Below are 23,785 nucleotides of genomic sequence, written 5' to 3'. Positions count from 1 at the left end.
GGAACTGGAAATATAACTGGATAGGGAACCAAGCACAGACTGTTACTGTAAATTTTATTCCAATTATTATCGGATTCTTATGTTTAAGAGTTTAAAATTGTATTATAATCCTCATTGAACTTTAATAAATGGATTATTTTCAAAGTTTTGATTTTAGGAATATGCAGTAATAGAGAATCTCCCAGCTGAGTCATCTATTTCTCTGCCAGATCTAATTTCTCACAATTTTTAGAACACATTCTGTATCTTTAAGTAAACCCATGCCTGCCAATTATTAGATCCTAATTACCCTTCAAAACTTTCTGAACAGCTACCAGGAAACAGAATGATGGAATGACTATCGAGTTAAAAGATTAGACAAATGCAAATAAATTATACTTACTTTATGCTCCTATCATCTTAGAGGATGACTTAATAGTGAAAGGAAAAGTATCATATTGTAATAATGAAATCAGAGAGGGAATTCAAGCCCCAGAGGTGATTCCCGTAAGTTTATGTTAATGCACACCTTGTGGGAGACCAAACATCAAATGGAAAAGTTTCCTGAGAACTGTTCCAGCTCTTTTCTCATTTAAAATGCTCCAACTTTACTTGACCCATTAGTCATCATATTACTTACATTTATGATGTATTATGAAATCTATTACCAAAAACCCAATGAATTCAATATGGCTTGTTATACTCAAATCATAACATTTATGAAAGAAAACTTCTTTGTTAAGTGTTTCTTCCTTTGGAATTTTATTTGCAAAAGATAAAAAACTTTTTAGACAAGCGAGGCTTACAAGAAAACATTCAGTGCATACATGGGCGGCTATGTATAGACACAGAAATGATGTTTTTATTCACCATCTTAGTAAATGCAAAACACAGAATTAACAAACCCATAATCAAGGTTGACCTTATTATTATAATAACTCTGGTAAAAAATATTACTAGGTCATAGTACTTTTTTCTCTTATTCAGCAATTGAAATTCAGATTTTTGTTACAGTGTTCAAGTAAAGGTATTCATGATGACAGTGGACAAGGGAGACGGAGTATTCACAGGTATAAGAGCTAGAAAACCTGGAAAGCTGCCCATGACAATGAGATCAATGTGCTCTCCATTGAAGGTGTGAAGTGTAAAGACCTCAGTGATGGTAGACATATGTGCTTTAATTAATGATAGTATACAAAGTGGAACAGGCTATATGCTGTCTTATGTGCTATGAGGAAGCTTAGAGACATGAAATGAAAGGTTCTTCACCTGAATAAGTCAGCAGCAGTTCATGATACTTATCATTGGGGTCTGGGCATCATCACTACTAGCAAAATTACTCAGAAACATGTTTTTATGATCAAGCATTGACTTTCTAAATTTCATTATCCTCTCCAAATCACAACACAAAAGTTCTAATTATAGGGTAATTGCACCAATTTCTAAAGTAAATGTACTGACCTAAACTCATCAAAATAAGTTTCCCTCCCTCTTAGTAATAACCATAAGGGCTAACTATATTCCACTACTCCAACAATTTTGTACCTTTTTTGGTGCCTATGTCTTCCTTTGTTTGTTTTACTATTTCAGTGATGGCATATCCTCATCCTTGAAGACACATATGATTTTTAGAAACAGCCAAATGTTGTTTTGAGATAAATTTAGTGAAAATGTTATTACCAATCTGTTTATGAAAAAAGGAGAGATCAGTATGAATGGAAATGAAAGGGAAACTATTCCAGAAGAAAACAAGACTTAGGCTAATGTAATGGCAGCTCAGAATTAGAGTGGGCAAAGAAAAAGGGTGTAAGAATTCCAGACTAAGAAAACAACAAAGTTTAAAACATAGAGAAGCCAGTTTATAGAGGTTCTCACTGCCAATGGTGAGACAACTTGAGAATCATTAAAAATAATGAGTTCAAAATAATACCAAACAACATCAACTAACTGGCCACCATTGAAATATGCTAGAGAATGAACTTATTTTTGAAAAGGGATAAATAAAGGGAAAGAATTAAGCATTTATCCTGCCTTTTTGAATGAGCAATACTACTGAATACTCAAATAGTAGGTTGGGGAATGTTTCTCTTCAAAGAAGTATGCCAGCTAACATATGGAAAAGGAATGCTAGAATTAGAATATTACTATTTACAACCTCCAATAAATTTAGGCATTGAGCACCAATGGGTGCTAGCATCACAAAAAGAGCTTTGGACATTATATGCCTCCTGATTGAGTGATACAAAACATCTTGTAAAACAGTTTTGCTTAAAAAAAATCCTGAATCAGATTAAGCCAAATAAGCAATTTATATGTAAGAAATACAGTGGACAGGTGCACAAAGGGTTGGGGGCTGAAGAGAGTTTTGACTGGATTAACTGAGGAAAGGAAGTAGTTAAGATTCAAATAAATTTGGCAGGAGAGGCAAGTCTAGCAAGGGCATAGAAGACAGCATTATTGAGTAAATAAGAGAATCTGAAGTTAGTGCTACCAGGAAACAGAATGAGGAAGTAATCAAGGATTAAACCTACACCAGAGAAGTAGCAGGCATAATGGAGGACTATTTCAAAGAAAAAAGTAGAAGGACTTGAAATAAAAATAAGAATGGCCTAAAGATGGTAGTAAATTGGGAGAGGACATGACCAGAAAATTTTTCCTATCATCAGCAGTTGTAAAAAAAGTTTGAAGACTATGCTAAAATAAGTGAGCAATGAGAGAGAAGAGAGAAAATGGCTTAATTTACTGTGAACATGTTTAAATAACAAAGCATACCTAATACTCATATGTAGAAATAGTCTTAGAGTTAAATATTAAGTCAAAAGAGCTGCATTTGGGAGTTGTCAGCATAAAAGAGACTATTGTACAGGGATAAGAAAGGAAGGCTCAAGACTGTGTCAATGGAAAGGCATGGGGCTGGAGAGTTAGGAAAAAAAGAACTGCAGGCAGAAAGTTGGAAAGTTAGAGTTAGGATAACTTTATCTCTTCTTACTGGGCTTACTCCATGTCCCTAGGAAGATATTTCCCAATTACTCTCATTCTTTTCTGTAGAAGAAATAATTCTAACAGAATTTGGCTACATGAAGAAATAAAAAAAATCTAAATAACTGCTACTCTACTGACTGCTCTGCGTGAGACCTAGTACCGGCCCCTACCTCCTTGCCACCTGCCCAACCAGCCTCTGTGACTCTTTGAGTTCTATTACTTAGCCAAGTCTTTCAGAGGTATAATCCCTTGAGGGCACCATTTCAGCTGGGTAATTTTTCTCATTTCTTCCTAAAATAAAAGTTATACTTTAAAAACAAAAGTTGAAATAATGAAAGGCTTTTCCCTATTTTAAAATTCGTGGTTCATTCCCTAGTTGACATTCTGACATCAAGTTTACTGTTTCATTTGATAGATCACAGAGAAAACAAACTGTGATAATATCATGCTGACACTGGAAATTGGAACCATAAAATTCGGGAAACGTAAAAGTCAGGGTCCTTACAGTTTCACTAACTAGTTTACATTTCTTAAATGTAGAAGATAGCCTGCTAGTATGGCTGTAAAACTGAATTAAGATAGAGGCAGGACTCTCACGATTAAGGTATAGGCCTTAACCCAATTTCTGGCAAGGGAGAAGCGGCAGAGGATTAAATATCATTTAAAAATGATATTTTGGGCAAGATTAAAATAAATAAATTATCAAAATTAGCTTCTTCTTTTTTTCCTTTTTGAGATGGAGTTTCGTTCTTGTTGCCCAGGCTGAAGTGCAATGGCATGATCTCGGCTCACTGCAACTTCTGCCTCCCGGGTTCAAGCGATTCTCCTGCCTCAGCCTCCCAAGTAGCTGGGATTACAGGCATGCACCACCACACCCAGTTAATTTTGTATTTTTAGTAGAGATGGGGTTTCACCATGTTGGCCAGGCTGGTCTCGAACTCCTGACCTCAGGTGATCCACCCACGGCAGCCTCCCAAAGTGCTGGGATTACAGGTGTGAGCCACCACACCTAGCCCAAAATTAGCTTCTTAAAATATTTTATTTTGCTTTGAATCTTCTTGCATTTAAAAATCATATTATGAGGGTGGAGCAAGATGGTGGAATAGGACTCTTCAGCGATCATCCCCTCATAGCAATACCATTTTGAACAACTATCCACACAAGAAAATACCCTCACAAGAGCTAAAGAAATGAGATGAGAGATCACAGTACCTGGTTATATCATAATAATATGAAAAGATATACTTAAGAGGGTAGGAGGGACATTCCCTGTGTCAACTCTCCCCTATTCCCAAGTAGCAAATTCAGACAGACACTATCTGCTTGGGGGAACATGAAGGAAGTAAATGGAGGACTTTGTTTTGGTCTCCACCTCTGGGCCTGCCATAGTAAAATCCAGCATGAGGCAGACTCCTATAGCCCCTTATTTAGGTCAGTACCGATGTACTGAGCCTCTTGACCTATCCCAGTGGTGGGCAGGATACCACAGTCTCTGTGAAATAGACTTGATCACTGGCCTGAATCACTACCAGCTGTCCACAAGGCCTTTGGTTTCAGACAAACCTGAATGGCCATGGGCTCTGAGTATGCCCCAGCACTCTGCCAACCTTGGTGGCCATGGGATTCCATCCTGGTGTTGGGCTGGTGTGGCAAGCCTGAGTGTAGGGTGCCCTCTAAAACTTCGATGGCTGTGGCAATCATGGATTTAGGGACAATGCCAGACAACATGACCAAAAAGTTCTAGACAGGCTTACTGTTGAAGGGCATTCCCAGACAAAGCCAGACTGCAAAGACTGGAATAAGAACCTACTTCTTCAATGTCCAGACATTGATGCATGACCACAAGAATAAACAAAACAAAACAAAACAAAAAACTATAAACATGACATCACCAAAGAAAATAGAGTGCTAGCGACCGATCCCCGAAAAATAGAGATATATGGACTGCTTGACAAATAACTCAAAATAATTGCTTTCAGGAAACTCAATAAGCTTCAAGAAAATAGATAAACAATTCAACAACATAAGAAAAACAGTAAGTGACCAGAATGAGAAATTTAAGAGATTGAAAGAATAATTTTTTAAAAACCCAGAAATCCCACAGCTGAAAAATACAGTGAACTAACTGAAAGATGCAAAAGAGAATATAAACAGCAGAATTGATCAAGCAGAAGAAACAATCTATGAACTCAAAGACAGATTATTTGAAAATATACAGCCAAAAAATATACAGTAAAGGAATGAAGAAAGCTTACAAGATTCATGGGAGCATCAAAAGGGCAAATTCTTGGTCACTGGTATTCAAGAGGGAATAGAGATAGATAAAGGGGTAGAAAGCATATGCAAATAAAGAATAGCAGAACCCTTTCCAAACCTGGAGAAATATATAAATAACCAGGTATAACAAGGTCAAATGTCTTCAATCAGATTCAATCCAAGTAAGGTTACTCAAAGACAAATTATAATCAAACTATCAAAGATTAAAGACAAAGACAGGATCCTGAAATCAGCAAGAAAAAAGAAGCAAAGAATACAGAAGGACATTCTAATACACTGAGCAGCAGACTTCTCAACAAAGAAGATTCTTACAGGCCAAGGGAGAGTGGGATGATATATTCAAAGAGCTGGAAAACAAACGAACTAACCTGCAAACCAAGAATACTGTACCTAGCAAAGCTGTCCTTTAATGAAAGAGAGATAAAAATTTTATTGGACAAACAAAAGCTGAGGGAGTTAATCACCAAGAGACCTGCATTACAAGAAATGCTAAGGAGAGTTTTTCAAGCTGAAAGAAAAGGATGATAATAACAGAACAACATCTGAAAGTATAAAACTTGCTGGTAAAAGTATACCATCAAATGCAGACTATTCTAATATTGTAATGGTGGTGCGTAAATTATATCTCTAGCGTAAAGGTTCAAAGATAAAAATATTAATGATGCTAATTTGTTAAGGAATATATAATATACAAATACGTAAATTTTGAAATAACATATTCAAAATGTGGAGGGAGGTAGTGGAGTGTAAGAATAGAGGTTTTTTTTTGTGTACGTGATCAAAGATAAGTTGTTATTAGCTTAAAACAACCTGTTATAACTATAAAATTTTTTTGATATCCCTCATGGTAACCATGTAGATACACAAAAAATTAAAAAGCAAGAAATCAAAACATACCAATAGAGAAAACTTACTTAATCACAAAGAAAGACAGTGAGAGGAAGGAACGAAGAGTCCATAAGACAACCAGAAGACAATTGACAAAATGGCAGTATTTAGTCCTTACCTTTCAATAACTACCTTGAATGTAAATGGCTTACATTCACCAATGAAAAGAAAGAGCAAATTAATAGATTATAAAAACACACCCAACTATATGCTGCTTACAAGAGACTCAAATCACTTATAAGAACACACATAGGTTAAAAGTGAAGGAATGAAAAAAGATATTCCATGCAAATGGAAACCAAAAAAGAGCAAAAGTAGCTATACTTATATCAGACTTTAGGTAAAAAACTGTAAAAAGAGATAATGCACATCCTTATATAATGACAAAGAGGTTAGTTCAGCAAGATGGCATAACATTGTAGTACATAGGTACCCAACACTGGAGCATCTAAATATATAAAGCAAATATTAATCCAGCATCAGGGAGCATCAGGCATAGCCTGCAATTTAATAATAGTGGAGGCCTTTAACACTTTACTTTCAGCAATGGGTAGATCATCCAGACAGAAAATTAAACAGGAAACATCAGACTTAAACTGCACTCTAGAACATTTGAACCTGACAAACATATACAGAATGTTCCATCCAAAAGCTGCAGAATACACATGCTGCTTAATTGCACATGGAACATCCTCCAAGACAGATCAGATATTAGGCCACAAGTTTTAACAAATTTAAGAAGACTGCAATCATATCCAGTATCTTTTATGACAACAATAGTATAAAACTAGCAATCAATAACAGGAAGAACTTCAGAAAATTCACAAGTTCATGGAAATTAAACAATAAGCTCCTGAATGATCAATGAATCAATGAAAAAATTGAAAGAAAAATTTAAAAATTTCTTGAGACAATATGAAATGGAAACAGCATATACCTAGACCTAAAGGATATAGCAAAAGCAGTTCTAAGAGGGGAAGTTTCTAGTAGTAAATACATACAGTAAAAATGAAGAAAGAGCTAAAATAATCTACCATTACAACACAAAGAACTAGAAAAACAAGAACAAACAAAGTTCCAAATTAGTAGAAGGAGGGAAATAAAATAAAGATCAGAGTAGAAATAAATGAAATAGAGACTACAAAAATAATAGAAAGGATCAAAGAAACAAAGAACTGATCTTTTGAAAAAACAGGCAAACCTTTAGCTAGACTAAGAACAAAAAAGAGAAGACTCACATAAATAAAATCAGAGATGAAACAGGAGACATTACAACTGATATAAAGAATCCTTAGGAAATAATATGAACAATTATATGCCAATACATGAATAACCTAATGGATAAATTCCAGGACACATACAATCTACCAAGAATAGATAATGAAGAAACAGAAAATCTGAACAAACCAATAGTGAGTATGGAGACAGAATCAGTAATAAAAAGTCTCCCAACAAAAAAAACCCCCAGGGTCCAATGGCTTCACCACTGAATTCTATTCAGTACTTAAATATGTAATACCACCAATTCTTCTCAAACTCTTCCAAAAAACTGAAGAGAGGGAAATATTTCCAAATTTATTCTATAGGCCAGTATTACCCTGATATGAAAACCAGACAAAGACATGCCAAAAAACGAAAACTTCAGGCCAATATCCAGGATGAACATAGATGTAAAAACCCTCAACAAAACAGTAGTAGACTGAATTTAAAACACATTAAAAATCTACTCGTGATCAAGTGGGCATCACCACAGGGATGATCAACATATGCAGATCAATAAATGTGATACATCACATTAACAGAATGAAGGACAAAAACCTTATGATCATTTCAATAGATACAGAAAAAGCATTTGACAAAATTCAAAATCCCTTCTTGATAAGAATTCTCAAAAAATTAGGTATAGAAGGAACATACCATAACACAATAAAGGCCATATGTGACAAATTCATAGGTCACATCATATTGAACAGGGAAAAGTTGAAAGCTTTTTCTCTAAAATCTAGAACCCTGCAAGAATGGCCATTCTCACCACTGTTATTCCATATAGTATTGGAAGTCCTAGACAAAGCAATTAGGCAAGAGAAAGAAATGAAAGGAATCCAAATAGGAAAAGGTGAATTTAAATTGTCTCCACAGATAACCTTATAACATTTAAGGTTTTCTTATATATAGAAAACCTTAAAAACTTGACCAGAAAACTGTTAGAATACATTCTAAAAACTGTTAGAATTCAGTGAATTTGCATGATTAAAAATCAACATACAAAAACCCATAGCATTTCTATACATTAACAGAGAAGAACACTATACACTAACAGAGAACTGAAGAAGAAACTAAGAAAACAATCTCATTTCATAATAGCTAAAAAATTATTAAATACTTAGGAATACATTTAACCAAGGAAGTGAAAAATCTGTACACTGAAAACTATAAAATGGTCATCAATGGAAAGATACCCTGTGTTCATGAATTGGAAGAATTAATATTATTAAAATGTCCATCCTACCCATGCTATTGATGTGCCCATGCTATTGATCTACAGATTCAATGAAACTCCTATCAAAATATCAAAAACATTCTTCACAGAAATAGAAAAAGCAATCCTGAAATTTATGTGGAATCATAAATGACCCTGAATAGCCAAAGCAATCCTGAGCAAAAGGAACAAACCTAGAAGCATCACACTGTCTGACTTCAAAAAATATACTATAAAACTATAACCAAAACAGTATAGTACTGGCATAAAAACAGGCACATAAACCAATGGAACAGAATAGAGAACCCAGAAAGAAATGCATGTATTAGCTAATTAGTTTTCAACAAAGATGTCAAGAACACAAAATGGGGAAAGGATGGTCTCTTCAATAAATGCTGTTGGGAAAGCTAGATAGCCCATGCAGAAGAATAAAAGTAGATCCTTCTCTCTCACTATGTACAAAAGTCAACTAAACTTCGGGGGTTGAGGCAGGAGGATCCCTTGACACTAGGAGTTCGAGGATGCAGTGAGCCGTGGTCACACCACTGCACTCCAGCCTAGGTAACACAGTGAGACTCTGTCACTCAAAAAACAAAAAACACAAACAAACCAACCCAAAAGCCTCAAAATAGACTGAAGACTTAAATGTAATAAGGCCAACAACTATGAAATTACTAGAAGAAAACATAGCGGAAAAGCTCTATGACATTGGTCTGGACAGTGCTTTTCTGGATATTATCTGAAAAGTACCAGCAACAAAAGCAAAAATAGGATTACAACAAGCTAAAAAGCTTCTGCCTAGCAATGAAAACAACCAATAGTATTAAGAGATAACCTACAGAATGGAAGAAAATATTTGTAAACTATATAAGAGGTTAATATCTAAAATACATGAGAAATTCAAACAACTCAATAGCAAGAAGACAAAGAACCAAATTTTTAAAATAGGAAAATACCTAAACAGACATTTCTCAAAAGAGGACATACAAATGGCCAACAGGTATATGAAAAAGTGCTCAGTATAACTAACCATCAGAGAAATACAAATCAAAACCATGAAAGACATCATTCCTGCTAGAATGGCTATTATCAAAAAGACAAAACGTAACAAGTGTTGGCAAGGATGTGGAGAAAAGGAAATCCTTGCACATTGTTGGTGGGAATACAGATTGGTACAACCATTATGGAAAACAGTATGGAGATTCCTCAATCAATTAAAAATATAACTACCATATGATCCAGTAATCGCACTAATGGGTATAGATCCAAAGGAAATGAAACCAGTGTGCCGAAGAGATATATTTGGACTCCTATGTTTATTGCAGCACAATTCATAATAGTCAAGATGTAGAATCAACCTAAGTATTCTTCAGTGGATGAACAGGGGATGAAAATGTGGTACATATTCACAATAGAATAGTATTAACCCCTTAAAAAGATTGAAATCCTGCCATTTGAGACAATATGGATGAACTTGAAGACATTATGCTAAATGAAATAAACCAAACAGAAATAGACAAAAACTGCATGATTTCATTTATATGTGGAATCTAAAAACGTCAAACTTATAAAAGGAGACATTAGAATGTTCGTTGCCAGGGGCTGGGGGAAGGGAAAATACGGAGAGGTTGGTGAATGGGTACAAAGTTTCAGTTTTGCAGGACGTATAAGCTCTAGAGATCTAATCTACAGCGTTATGACTACAATTAATAAATATTACTGTATTATATACTTAAAACTTGGTAAAAGAGGAAATCATATGGGTTCTCACCACAAATAAAAAGTTGTAAGTATGTGAGGTGATAAATATGTTAATTTGCTTGAATATGGTAATCATTTCTCAATGACACATTTATCAAAACATCGCATTGTACACCTTAAATGTTTATAATTTTTATTTGTCAACTATACCTCAATAAAGCTTGAAGTAGGTAACCAAAAATCCATTTGAAATTTGTGATTGAAAAAAATTTTAAAGATCAAAAAATTATATTATTTATTCTTCATTTTCTACTCCAGAAAAATCAAGACACTATTTGATTAATCTTTTCCAGGTATCTTAATCCTCTGGAATCAGTTACCTTCAGATATGTCTGAATTGATCCCCACTGAGTAATAAATTCAGTGATAACATAAAAGCAGGGTTAACCAAGACAGGTAAAAACACTTAAAAAATACATCTATTTGAGGGTAAACAACCTAAAATTTCTACTTTATATTCATATAAACAAACTTACTCGAATGGTGTGTTACTGTACCTAAGAACTCTTTTACTATTTTACAGCATTTAAGTACAAATTTTCATTCAAATCAGAGCGGTCTGTGGAAATGGAATTGTTTAAGGATGTTTAGGAATTATTTTAAAGTAGAAATGAAAATCATTGTAACCTATAAAACAGTTACATTAATCCATACAATATAAGGAGAAAACTGTCTTCAAAACAAGATTATAATCAATTCAACAGGTTTTTAAAATCAAAATAAAATAAAACCAGAGATGAAACCAATTCGAAGCCAGAATGAAATCAGAAACACTGAAAACTAGACAGGTAAATTAATGAATGAGTTAAACAAGGTGAAACTAAAGAAGTGATTCTATTAGGAGAAAAAGACCAGTGGCCATGCATTTCAAATACAGACACTATGTATAATACACTAAAAGAAATGTGAAATTGCATTAATTGTTTTGTGTTTGATATAACCATGTTATTTAAATTATATGATGAATGTGGCATGCTAAGCATTAATTTATAATAAAATATAAATGACTTGGGAATGTTTTCCTAATGTGGCATTTTTGTTCTTTGTTGTCATTTAAATGTCATTTCATGGCTACAATGACAGTGGCTCAAAAATTTGTGAAAGAACAATGAAAAAAATACCAGAGGGCTCAAATGTTTTCACAAATAACCCTGAGTTAATTAGAAAAATCTGCACCCTTTCCAGTTCTTCTTCTCACGTGTCAGCTCTCATTAAATTAAAAAAAAAAAATCGCATTTCAAAGTTAAGGAATCCTATGGTTAACAAAACTTTTAAAATGGGATCAAGTGGGCACATTCCTACATTTCTGTATGATGTCATACCAAACACTTCACAGCTGAATTTGAATTTGCAAGAAGTATGATTGATTTTTCAATATAAGAAGTATCTGATCTAATGTTAATTTTTTTCTATAGGCTAACTGTGCTGGGAACAGGTGGCCCTGCTTTCAATTACGGAGGGCTAGCATGCCAGTGTGAGGCCTGGAATAGTTCACCTTCTCACGGGGAATTTTCCTGGGTTGGGAATGGATTTATTATGGCTTCACACATGGAATAGAGCTCATGTCAGCTGAGGGCAGTGACACATCATATGATTCAAATTAACCTGCTGTGGACTGTTCCGCAGGGTTTAGATTGTGTACTAAAATGACGACATTTTAAAAACAGCTTGAAAGAAACCAGGATTGCTGAACTGCAATGGTTCCAATTTGTTCCAACTAATCTATCACCTGCTGGAGATATTATTCTAGTGGGTTTCTGGTAGCTGCTGTTTTCCAGGTTTCTTCAAGCCACTGACCTTGCTAATGGGTACAAGGGGGAAAAGGTGGGGGGTTGGGAGCGCTTTGAAAGAGTTTTTGATGTAGAAGTTGGGACCTACCATTTGCTCTATTAAGGTACCATTAGGTGAACAGATGAAATAGGGGAATACTCAAGAACTCCACATTATTTTTCTAAAAACAAGTGCTAAAGAGCAGCATTTGTATCACCTTGTTTAGAGAAAATAATCCCTACAAAATAAATCTAAAAGGCTAAATTTCAAAAGCTGTGAAGTTTACATCTTTTTGAAGAAAGCTTAAGGTTAGACAGTTATAATCAGTATTCCCTCTACCTTTAAGGGTTGTAACTTTTTTTTTTTTTTTTTTTTTGAGACAGGGTCTCACTCTGTTGCCCAAACTGGAGTGCAGTAGTGTGATTATAGCTTACTTCAGCCTTTACCTCCTGGGCTCAAGCAATCTTCCCACCTCGCCTTTCTGAGTAGCAAGGACTACAGGCACATACCACCATGCCTGGCTAATTCAGGGTCATAACTTTCATTGTTACTATACCTTTCATTAAAGAGCAAGAAAAAATAAATGGAAATTAGTAATATAGTTCAAGACATTCTCTGGAATGATACTTAAATAGATATGCATACAGATTAAAACATAATAGTAGCTAAAGATTTCTAATGATAACACAATGACATTACCTAAAACCTAAAAGTATTACTTGTAGTGCTTTTATTATTTTTTTGTAATGCTTTTTCTTCAAGGAAAAGGAATGTTATTAGGGAACATTATAAAGCTGGAATTTGTTTGCCCAATCTCAACATAAATGATATTCCTCATAGTATCCTCCCTAGGAGCTGGAAAAAATATAATTTCCTTGAGTTGTCAAAATCTATAAAATAATACATTCATATAGTAAAAGCTGTTTTAATGTGTCCTGTTATTCCCATTTAATTAGTGGTATTCAAGTCTCACTATCTTCTATAGCCATTTGATTCCTAAATTAATGTAGTAGCATGCCAATCTGGCTGTGTAGTGAGATAATATAATTACTCTATGAAATAACATCTACTTATCTACTCTAAATCACAAATTGCTTACAGTAGGAAAATTTTTGTCTAAGCTAGTAAATTCTGGAGCAGTTAAAGGCTGTTAGGTTACTGTTTTAGAGGAAGTCACACACAGCTGATATATCATTTAAACTAATCTTCCCTCAAATAAAAGAAATGTACTTTTGTTTAAAATGTTTTAGACTTTGAAGAACTTAAATCATCCATTGGATATTATATTCGATTTTCCATAATCAAAGCACCATTCTAAAAACCACTCATCTTTCTTTATCATTGCCCTGTCCTGTTCCCCAAAATATCTGTGGTTTGGCTCTCAAAGACTGATACTAAAAACAAAAATCATATATGATAAGTCATATGTATATTTTTTTAAAAAGAATTTTGGTAAGAGCCATATAAAACTTGCTACAAAAACTACAGTACCAGACCAACAGCATCTACTCTATCTGCGAGCTTTTTAGACATGACTTTCAAGCCCTACCTTCTAGAACTATTAAATCACCATTTGCATTTTAACAAACTCCCCAGGGAAGTTTCAAATGCAGAATCAAGTTTGAGAAGTGCTGCTGTAAAATAACTATTTCAATTCATTTACTTAAAAGTTTAAATCTCCAAATATATTATCACTATTATAGCATGGACATAAAATCAGAAATTGTATATATTTAATTCCCAACTTTGAAAAGTATCTTAAGAAACACAAAAGTACAACTACTTTAAAAAGTACATTTCTGGCCAGGCACGGTGGCTCATGCCTGTAATCCTGGCACTTTGGGAGGCCAAGGTGCGCGGATCACGAAGTCAGGAGTTAGAGACTAGCCTGGCCAATATGGTGAAACCCAACCTCTACTAAAAATACAAAAATTAGCCAGGTGTGATGGTGTGTGCCTGTAGTCCCAGCTACTAGGGAGGCTGAGGCAGAAGAATTGCTTGAACCTGGGAGGTAGAGGTTGCGGTGAGCCGAGATCACACCACTGCACTCCAGCCGGGCAACAGAGACTGTGACTCAAAAAAAAAAAAAAAAAAAAAAAAAAAAAATCACATTTCTACTACTGAGTCACGTTAAATGCCAGAATTGTAAATACATAATTTTTCATTTATTCATTGGCATTTGTCTTAAAATTCAATTTATTTGGTTGCCTTGAAAATATTGTATCTAATTTACCATCAACTTTCAAATTCCATTTTTTTAACAAACAAATCAATCAAATGTAAACTACAAGATAATTTTCTAGCCAAAATGAGCAATGTGACTGTGCCTAAAAATAAAACGAATGTGAAACTAAAACTGAGAAATAAGTAAATCCAAGTTTCCCCTGTCACTTTTCCATGAACTAACATGTTTTTACCCTATTGCATCTATTTTATTGTGTTCGGTCTTTCATGTGTGAACAACTCTGAAATCAAAAATTGTCTTCACACTGATGTAATAAAAAGGCACTGTATCACAGTGTAAATAGCATATGTTTTTTTTTCATTTTTAGTGGTACACAGAATGTTTTTCTACAATTGATAGTGGCTTATATGGAATGAAATATGGTACTTCATGCTCACTAACCAAATACTAGGACTCACACTTCTCCAGTCTATTATCTCACTCCAAAGGGTTCTTCCTACACTTTAACGACTTGCTTATTCTTCAGTTTCTTGCTTTCCTTCATGTATTTAAAACCATATCTAGAGTTTATCAAGATTAGAAATAGTTCTTCATACTTCTACACCTTTACAATCCCAGCACTAGAAAAATACGCTGAAGAAGAATTGGGCCCCAGTGACAAGGTCAGTGGAGATGGTTTCAGTCTCTGTTTAATCCATGACTGGCTTTCTCCATCTGTAGTATGGATCATAAGTACACTAGCATGCCACAACACATATACTCAACAAAGTCTATATATAAATATTTTTCCTTCCTTAAAATTCATGCCTTGCGGAGTATTGCTAGAGATCTTAAGACAGCTGTAAAATCATCGTTTTAAATTCTTTTCTTTTTTTTGAGATAGAGTCTTGCTCTGTTGCCCAAGCTGGAGCGCAGTGGTGTGATCTCATCTCACTGCAACGTTTGCCTCCCAGTTCAAGCAATTCTTGTGCCTCAGCCTCCAGAGTAGCTGGAACTACAGGTACGTGCCACCATGGCCAGTTAATTTTTTATGTTTATTTTTATTTTTAGTAGAGACAGGGTTTCACCATGTTGGCTTGGCTGATGTGGAATTCTTGGCCTCAAGTGATCTGTCCGTCTCAGCCTCCCAAAATGCTGGGATTACAGGTGTAAGCCACTGTGCCCAGCCTATTTTAAATTCTTAATGGCCAGGAGCAGTGGTTCACACCTGTAATCCCAGCACATTAGGAAGCTGAGAAGGAGGATTGCTTGAGTCCAGGAGTTCAGGACCAGCCTGGGCAACATAGTGAGACCTCATCTCTACTAAAAAAACCAAAAAACAAAAAACAAACTAGTTGGGCGTAGTGGAACACACCTGTAGTCCCAGCTACTTGGGAGGCTGAAGCAGGAGAATTGCTGGAGCCCAGAGATTGAGGCTATAGTGAGATATGATTGTACCACTATACTTCTGCTGGAGCCCAGGAGATTGAGGCTACAGTGAGATATGATTGCACCATTATACTTCTGCTGGAGCCCAAGAGATTGAGGCTACAGTGAGCTATGATTGCACCACTGTACTTTGGCCTGGGTGACAGAGCAAGATGATCTCAAAAAAATAAATAAAAAATAAAATGAAATAAAATTCTTAATGAAGAAACTACTCATTTCGTGGGTAACACTCTGAAGCACTGTAAGTATAAAATAACAAAACAAAAAGTGAAATGCAATAATTTTTGTTAAATAAATAGCTAAGACTATATGGAGTGAGGGAGAAATAACAGAAGAGGGGGAAGAACGTGAGATGAAGGAAGAAAAGACAGAGGAGGAAGATCAAGGAATAAAGAAAAAATCTTTAGTTATGCCCAAATTAGTGTAGTACAGAAGTTAAGTTCTAGTCTTTGGAGTCATAAAAACTTAGGTTTGAATGGCTCCTCTGTCACTATGACCTTAGGCAATTTACTTCACTTTTCTAAGTCTTAGCTTCCTTACTCATAAAATAGGAATAACTATAGTGCATACTCCTAAAATGCATAGTGCCTGGGACATAATTAGCTCTTAAAAAATTCTGATATCTGTATCTAAAACTGAGTAGTTACTATGTCTCAAGCACTTTGCTAAGCATGTGAAACAGGTACATTTAACTATCAAATCTAAACTATGTATACTGTCTTATGTATATATATCATGTTTCCTTCCATTCATCCATCCAGTCTATCCTCTTCATATACAGGTAAGAAAACTGAAGTATAGAAGATTAGATCAATCACTTAAGATCATACAGTTAATTAATAGAAAAGGTAGAAATAAAATATTGGGGCTTTGGCTTCCAGTCAACTGCTCTTTAATTGATAACTACCTTCTTGTCAGACTGAAGGTAATTCTTAATGCATACTTATATTTGCCTGTTGATCTCTAAAATCGGCAGCCTGAAAAGCATGCACCTCTGGGAAAAAGTGAAGTATTCATTTTTTGCATGGAATGTCAAGAGTACTAACAGATCCTATATACATGTTAATATATTCACATAAAAAATGTACACACATGTAAATTTTATGACTTTCTTACCTGGTCCATTCAGAAAGTCTTTAATCTGTAGTGTTATAAAGGAAGGTGGAATACCACTTTTGCTATCTATTTCTCCAGGCACTGTTTGTAGCCAAACAGTGCAATAATCAAGGGCTTCAGGCAGAGTCTTCCCAGGATCTAAAGTGACAAAATTGAAATGAAAAACATCAATCACATCACAAACATCTCATTTTCATGTATGAGTTTGAGTTAATAAATGAGAGAAAAACTGGTTAAATAATTGTATGCAAGCTTCATTGTTTCATTTGTTTGTACACATAAACAAGCACTCGTGTTGAAAAATATAAACTATCACTGTACAATGTGGGATGACAAAACCATGTTTTCCAGAACTAGGACAAAGAGGAAAAAAAAATGTTCAAATCTGAATTCATATTATGAATGAGGGAAGGTAAAGTTTCTGTATTCTGAGCTGCTGTTAACAGTTTAATAGTTGGATATTTTTTAAAATGTGATATTAAAAACAAATTAAATGAAAAAAGGGTAATTTTGTCAGCTTAAAAAAAAGCATATACATTTTCAAAGATACAGTAGATTAGTACTACTTAGGGGCTATTTGATCTGTTTCAGAGTTTTATTGACATTACAATCACTTTTTACTGCTAGGCCTTTGAAGTTAACCTCAGTAGCTTTCCTATAACCTTCTTTAATGATAAAATTGGTCAGTCTTTTAATAATCCTAATTATAATGAAAATGAGCTTTTTCTGTTTTGACTTTTTTTCTGTTTAATACTATGTATTTTAAAAATCTGGGTAATATTGTATATTTTTTTAAAAGTATTTTTGGTTATTGGTTGTGGCAAACTGAATTTGCTTTTTAATACTTAGGAATCCACAGCTTTTATTGAAATACCTCTTTAAATAAAAACGACTGCTGTATCTTGGCGTACAGTGTAGTACGCTTTTAAAAAACTTCTAAATATTCACAGTTTTTCTTTAGTTTCATGATTGTTTTACTCTCTGTGTTTTAATGGTCTCTGAATGTCAGTTTTATAGGGATGTTCTTGCCATAGAGTCCATCTATTCCATTTTCAGTCTATTTGAAATGTGTTATTAAAGTATTATTTATTTTAGGTTTTATTGATTGGATTGCTTTCAAGAACAGCATTTACATACAGTGTATTATATTCAACATATGGTTATTTAGTATCGCTGTCATATGTGAAGTGGGCATATAAATTCTGCTTTGGAATTTGTATTTCTTGACCTTATCATGTGATCCTTATGAAATTTGGCACATATGAACCTTATGTGATTTCAAAGAAAATGCTGAAAGCACTTGATCATGATGTTAGATCTATGTGGTCAAGATCAAACACTAAGCTAGTGCACTCTTCTCTTTTTATATCATCAGTGATTTTTAAAGCAGTGAGAATATGCATAGTAGATCCATTGCATAGTAACACTGTGCTATTCTCTCTTTTAAATATAATAGTCAAGTCTGGTGAAAGGATGATTAAAAAGTCTTTGCTGGTAGGATCTAGAATCAGTTTGTAGGAGCTATATAACCTGCTAGGACCTGTGCATCTATTTTGGGTCCCACCACTGCAGCTATCATCAAAAGTGGTTATTATCAGGTAAGTAGTACCATATAGAGCTAAACAAGGAGACATAACTCATCATTTTGAAGAGAATACAATGTGCAGGTAAAACAATGATCTAACAGAAAACACAGATCTTAAAAGATATAAATAACACAATAATGAACAGAGATGATTAAATTGATGTAGAAATATTAATATGATGTATAAAAACTGGCAAGTAAGACTTAGGATAAGTAAAACAAGTTACAGTAACTGCACATTCAAACTTACATGGCGCTGAGAATTGTTATCCTTGTGGCATATTTAATCAACTTTCTACATTTTTCTAGAAATAAAGATTCCAAGTAGCAAAATAATGCATACTGAGGGAATGTGCATTAACTATCCTATTGTATATCAACAATAATAACAATAAGACACCAAAACTAAAAAACATAAGGCTGACATATATGACCACACAAAACTTTTGTCAAAGAACACCAAGAACAGAGTAAAAAGTTAAATGACAAAAAGATGAAGTTGTAACGTAGGTGACAGTAAAAGAAAAGGGATACCATTTATATATAAAGAGTTCACATATTCAATGTAGGTACCAACAGAAAAACCAGTGGATAGAATAAACCAATAAATGAAAATTACTAAACAAAACAGTAAACAAAATCAAACGGCATACAAACATTTAAAAATACAAACATTAAAAGATACTAAATCTTAATAATTAAAGAAACAAATATTTTCAAATAAGGTAGAAACTTTCACCTATCAGACAGGCTAAGACTAAAAAAACTGACAATGGGTCTGTAATCCTAGCACTTTGGAAGGCCGAGGTGAGCAGATTGCTTGAACCCAGGAGTTTGAGATCAGCCTGGGTGATGTGGTGAAACCCCAGCTCTACAAAAAAATACAAAAAAATTTAGCTGGGTGTGGTGGCGCGTGCCCATGCCTGTAGTCCCCGTAGTAGCAGTTACTTGAGAGGATAAAGTGGAAGGATCACCAGAGCCTGGGAGGTTGAGGCTGCAGTGAGCTGTGACTGTGCCACTGCACTCCAGCCTGAGTGATAGAGTGTGATCCTGTCTCAAATAAAAACAAAAACAGAAACAACAACAACAAGAACAACAACAAAAAAACACCCGATAATGCCTGTATTGGTAGTTTGTGATGAGAGGTCCACTCTCATTAATTCCATTTTATAATACATAACAGATTTTAAACGTGTATATCACTTGACCTAGGAAATTAATGTGTAGGAATTTAATCCAAATAAGAAGTGTGTAAATAAACATACTGGAGAATTACCATAGCAAAAATAGAGAACAACCTCCATATCCAGCAACAGATTAATGTTTAAATAAATAAATAAATAATCTGTATAATTATTTAAGAGAATCAAGAAGATCTATATGGTTGACATAAGACAGTTATTTTATATTATTAATAGGGGGAAAAAAGCAAGCAGGTTAAGCATTTTCATTCATTGGCCATTCAGGATTCCTCATCTACAAAGAATTTATTTACACATTTTTCTCTTGAGTTCTTTTTCTTACTGATTTGTAGGAGCTCCTTATATATTTTGAGTATTAATGTTTTGTTTGCCTTATTTAGCAAAGCCTTCCTCATGTAAAGAGGCAGCCATTTAACTGTATTCTGATGCTTTTTGCATGCATACTTTTTAAACACATATGGTAAAAAAATCTGTTAACTTTTACTTTATGAATTTATTCCTAGGTAATTATATATGTTCCTAGTTTCTTAAAGCATTTTTAAGCTTTTGTTTTTACCTTTAGCTGTTGAATCCTCCTAGAGAGCACTGCCTTATGAAAAATAGGAAAACTCTGCTCAGCTTCGCTCTTAATCGGGGATATACAAATTAAAACAAGAAATACAATTTTTCATCCATCAGACTAGCATAAATTTAAAAAATTGATAATATCTTATATTGGGGGAGAAGGAGAAGAAACAAATTCTCCCATGGATGGTTGATAAGGGTATACATGCAGTATTTTTGCATGAGCAGAGGAGAAGCCTGACAATGAATGTTTATCAAAATTATAAATGTACATGTCCTTGGAATCAGAAAGGCCATCTGTAGGACTGTACCTTAAAGAAACACTTAAAAATATATAAGTAAGTGTCCAAAGAAGTTGACTGCAACATCATTTGAAATATTAACAATTTGGGAAATGTTAAACTAAATATCTATCTATAGATAAATATAAAATAAATTATGAATGTACCATAAATGCTGCATAGAATACTATACTGCTCATAAAGAGAATGGTGTGACTCTCATACACTGAAAGAGAAGAGCTTAAAAATGTATTGATCGGTGAATAAAGAAATAGGACACAGATTCAGTAAATTCAAATGTAAAAAAATCTATCTGCATACATACACACACATATGCACGTTTTTAAAGTACTGTTGAATGATCATCTCTAGGATGATCCTAAACATATGCTGACATATAAATTATTCAGGACTTAAAGACAAAATAGCACTATTTACCAAGCATTTATAAAAATTAAAGGGAAAAAGAAAAAACACTTCAGTAGGTATTTGATGCCCTTCTCTCAAGGTATAAACTGGGGGAATAGCAAAGTCTGATAATGTAGATAAGAGTTTTCCAAGTAAGTGAAGTGGGTTTTGTGCAGTTGCCTCTCTTTTGGCACAAGTTAGAGGACCTGACTATCTGGCACCAAACTCAGGAGTCTACCCTGGACAATTACAGGAGAGATGACTTAATAGGAGACACAATAAACCAACTGGTAATAGCAGAAAGCACAACAGAAATTAGAAATTAAAGCAACTGTAAAAGTCTAGGAAATCCATCCAAGGAATCCCAAATGACTATTTCCCAACAAAATATTAGTCTACCTGGTTTTTAAAGTATGCCTGAATTTACAGGGTTGATAAAACAGAATACTGAAATTAGGAACATCCAGAAAAATACAGGTTGCATGGTTAATGAAAATTTAATTCAGGACAGGTCTGGTGGCTCCTTTCCCGGTTTTTGCTAAACTCTCTACTTCAGATATGGCCGTAGTCACTAACATTGATAGAGGGAAGTATGCCTTTGTTTATCATTTGAAACATACAAAACATGACTCAGTGCAGCCAGCTCAAAATGAAACTCTGAAAGCAGCTGTAGTAGCAGAAAGGTGTGTCAGAATCCCAGAGAAACGGCTTAAGTTTGAAAGTCACCCTTTAGTCCCTTATGGTCTAATGGCTAGAAGATGAGGGGCATGACTCCTAGTCTTCCTGTCCTGTCCTCAATTTAACTTCTCCTTAATTCCATCATCAGGTCTAGAATATAGGATTCATATTACACATTCTTCAGGGTCAACACACTGGGGAATATACCAGATAAACTAAGATTAAAGGGGCCTAAGAATATAATGTAAATGAAGTGACAAACAGATAACTATTTCATATTGGAAGCTCTTTCAGACCTCTTCTGGATTTATTCAAGTCATAGGAATCTCTCAAAAATAATAAACTCCTGCTGATGTTGATGAGCACATTTACACTGCTGTCCCTAAGCCAAAGAAACAGGAGAAAGTCTTATCTTATGAGGAGTAACAGAAGGTAGGAAATATGTCAGAATAAATGACAAACATAAATTTATTCTGTTGATAAATTTGGTTCCCACAGCCATAAATTTGGTTCAGAGTGAGTTCGATCTCACTTTAATAAGGCATTTGTATTGACAAAGCTGTAATAATTGTTTTTCTTCTGGGTTGACCAGGTCTTAAAGAAAAACAAAACCAAAAAATCCTAATCCCCTGCCCCACATCTCATCATATTATGTCATAAGGAATACCTAAAGATTCAGAAAGCCCCAATTCAGTTCCCAGATGAATCAAGACTTTCATGAAGACTTGATTAAGACTATATTCTTTGTGTTTGTAGATTTGTTCTTCTTCAGAAAAAACCCTTCATTTCACTTGTTTGTCAGGGCTTCCAGTAAATCTGATAAAAGTGGTCTTTTGAAGTGCTGCTCACTATTTCTTTTAACCCTTAGCAAACATTCACAGAGTTATGTATGTCTTTGGTTACCACTTGAATTGTGTAAAATACAACATGATTCAGTGCAGCCAACTCAAAATGAAACTCTGAAATTGAACTCACTTCTTTTCTTCTTCTTCTTTTTAACCTTTTATGCTTGGAATCCAACAGTACCTGAAAGCAGGTAGGCGATAGTATAGTGAGGAAAAGCATCTGACAAGGCCAGCTGGGGCAGAGGATGGGAAGGATGGAGACACCTTGGTTTGGAAGCCTAGGAAGCAGGCAAAGACTGGCTGTCACTTCAAATCACTAACCGGGCCCACTGATTCCATCAACAATTCCAACCCACCTCCTCAGGACTCCCTATGCCTTCCCACCAGTGAAATGCAAAATAGCAGCAACTGCCACAGCCAAGAGAGCGCTTAACACAACAGCAGTTTATGGACACAAAGAAGAAGACAAGGGAGAATAAAGAAGAAAATGATGTTGATCTAAAAGTCTCACTCTACTCCTCTATTATAATAGATATTTTACTTTGAAATAAACAGATTTTTATGACACTTCGCCTTTTAAGATTCAGTGCTCTTTATTCATATTGTAAAAAGTAGCAAAACTCTTTGTCTCTGGTGGATAACACTTAGAAGTATCCAATGTAATTGGACTTCATTATGTATTCAGTGTTGTATCAAGGAAGTAAATAATCAGCAAGCCAAAACAGACTGCTTTCCATTTTCTAAACTAGAAGTTAGAGTGCTGATTCCTTTTCCAAAGGTGTCTGGGTGTATTAACTTTTATACAAAGAAGGGACTGAAACGAGACTTTAAAATAATTTACAAGTAAACACCAGAACTTCTATTTCAGGCCGGGTGCAGTGGCTCATGCCTGTAATCCCAGCACTTTTGGAGGCCGAGGCGGGCGGATCATGAGGTCAGGAGGTCGATACCATCGTGGCTAACACGGTGAAACCCCGTCTCTACTAAAAGTATAAAAAAAAATTAGCCGCGCGTGGAGGCCGGCGCCTGTCGTCCCAGCTACTTGGCAGGCTGAGTCAGGAGAATGGCGTGAACCCGGCAGGCGGAGGTTGCAGTGAGCCAAGATCGTGCCACTGCACTCAGCCTGGGTGACAGAGCCAGACTCTGTCTCAAAACAAACAAACAGACAGAACTTCTATTTCAAAGAGCTTTCTGTTTTAAGGACGATCAAGCAGCTAGCCAGTAGGGTACGAGGAAACACCTAAAGAGGAGTTAGGGTTGCAGGTGAGTGCTTAGAGATTCCTTACTCTCCCTTCCTGTGTCTCAATTTATTGAGACAAGTTGTTTCTAGAGAGTTTTTTTGTTTTTCCTGGCTTAA

The 23,785-nt window shown here is 34.9% G+C and overlaps 1 protein-coding gene across 1 annotated transcript in view; it reads right to left on the bottom strand.

Annotated features, from left to right (window-relative positions):
- The window catches only part of VPS13B (vacuolar protein sorting 13 homolog B), an 858,817-nt gene that overhangs the window by 205,728 nt on the left and 629,304 nt on the right, over window positions 1-23,785 (bottom strand). Inside the window, exon 33 of the mRNA XM_025394335.1 lies at window positions 16,866-17,003. Within this exon, the coding sequence (XP_025250120.1) occupies window positions 16,866-17,003 (138 nt within the window). The remainder of the gene's footprint in view (window positions 1-16,865; window positions 17,004-23,785) is intronic.

The sequence above is a fragment of the Theropithecus gelada genome, chromosome 8 (assembly GCF_003255815.1).
Source record: "Theropithecus gelada isolate Dixy chromosome 8, Tgel_1.0, whole genome shotgun sequence".
In the NCBI taxonomy this organism is placed as follows: domain Eukaryota; kingdom Metazoa; phylum Chordata; class Mammalia; order Primates; family Cercopithecidae; genus Theropithecus; species Theropithecus gelada.
The sequence above is the reverse complement of the archived record's forward strand: the minus strand, read 5'-3'. Positions and strand labels throughout refer to the sequence as shown.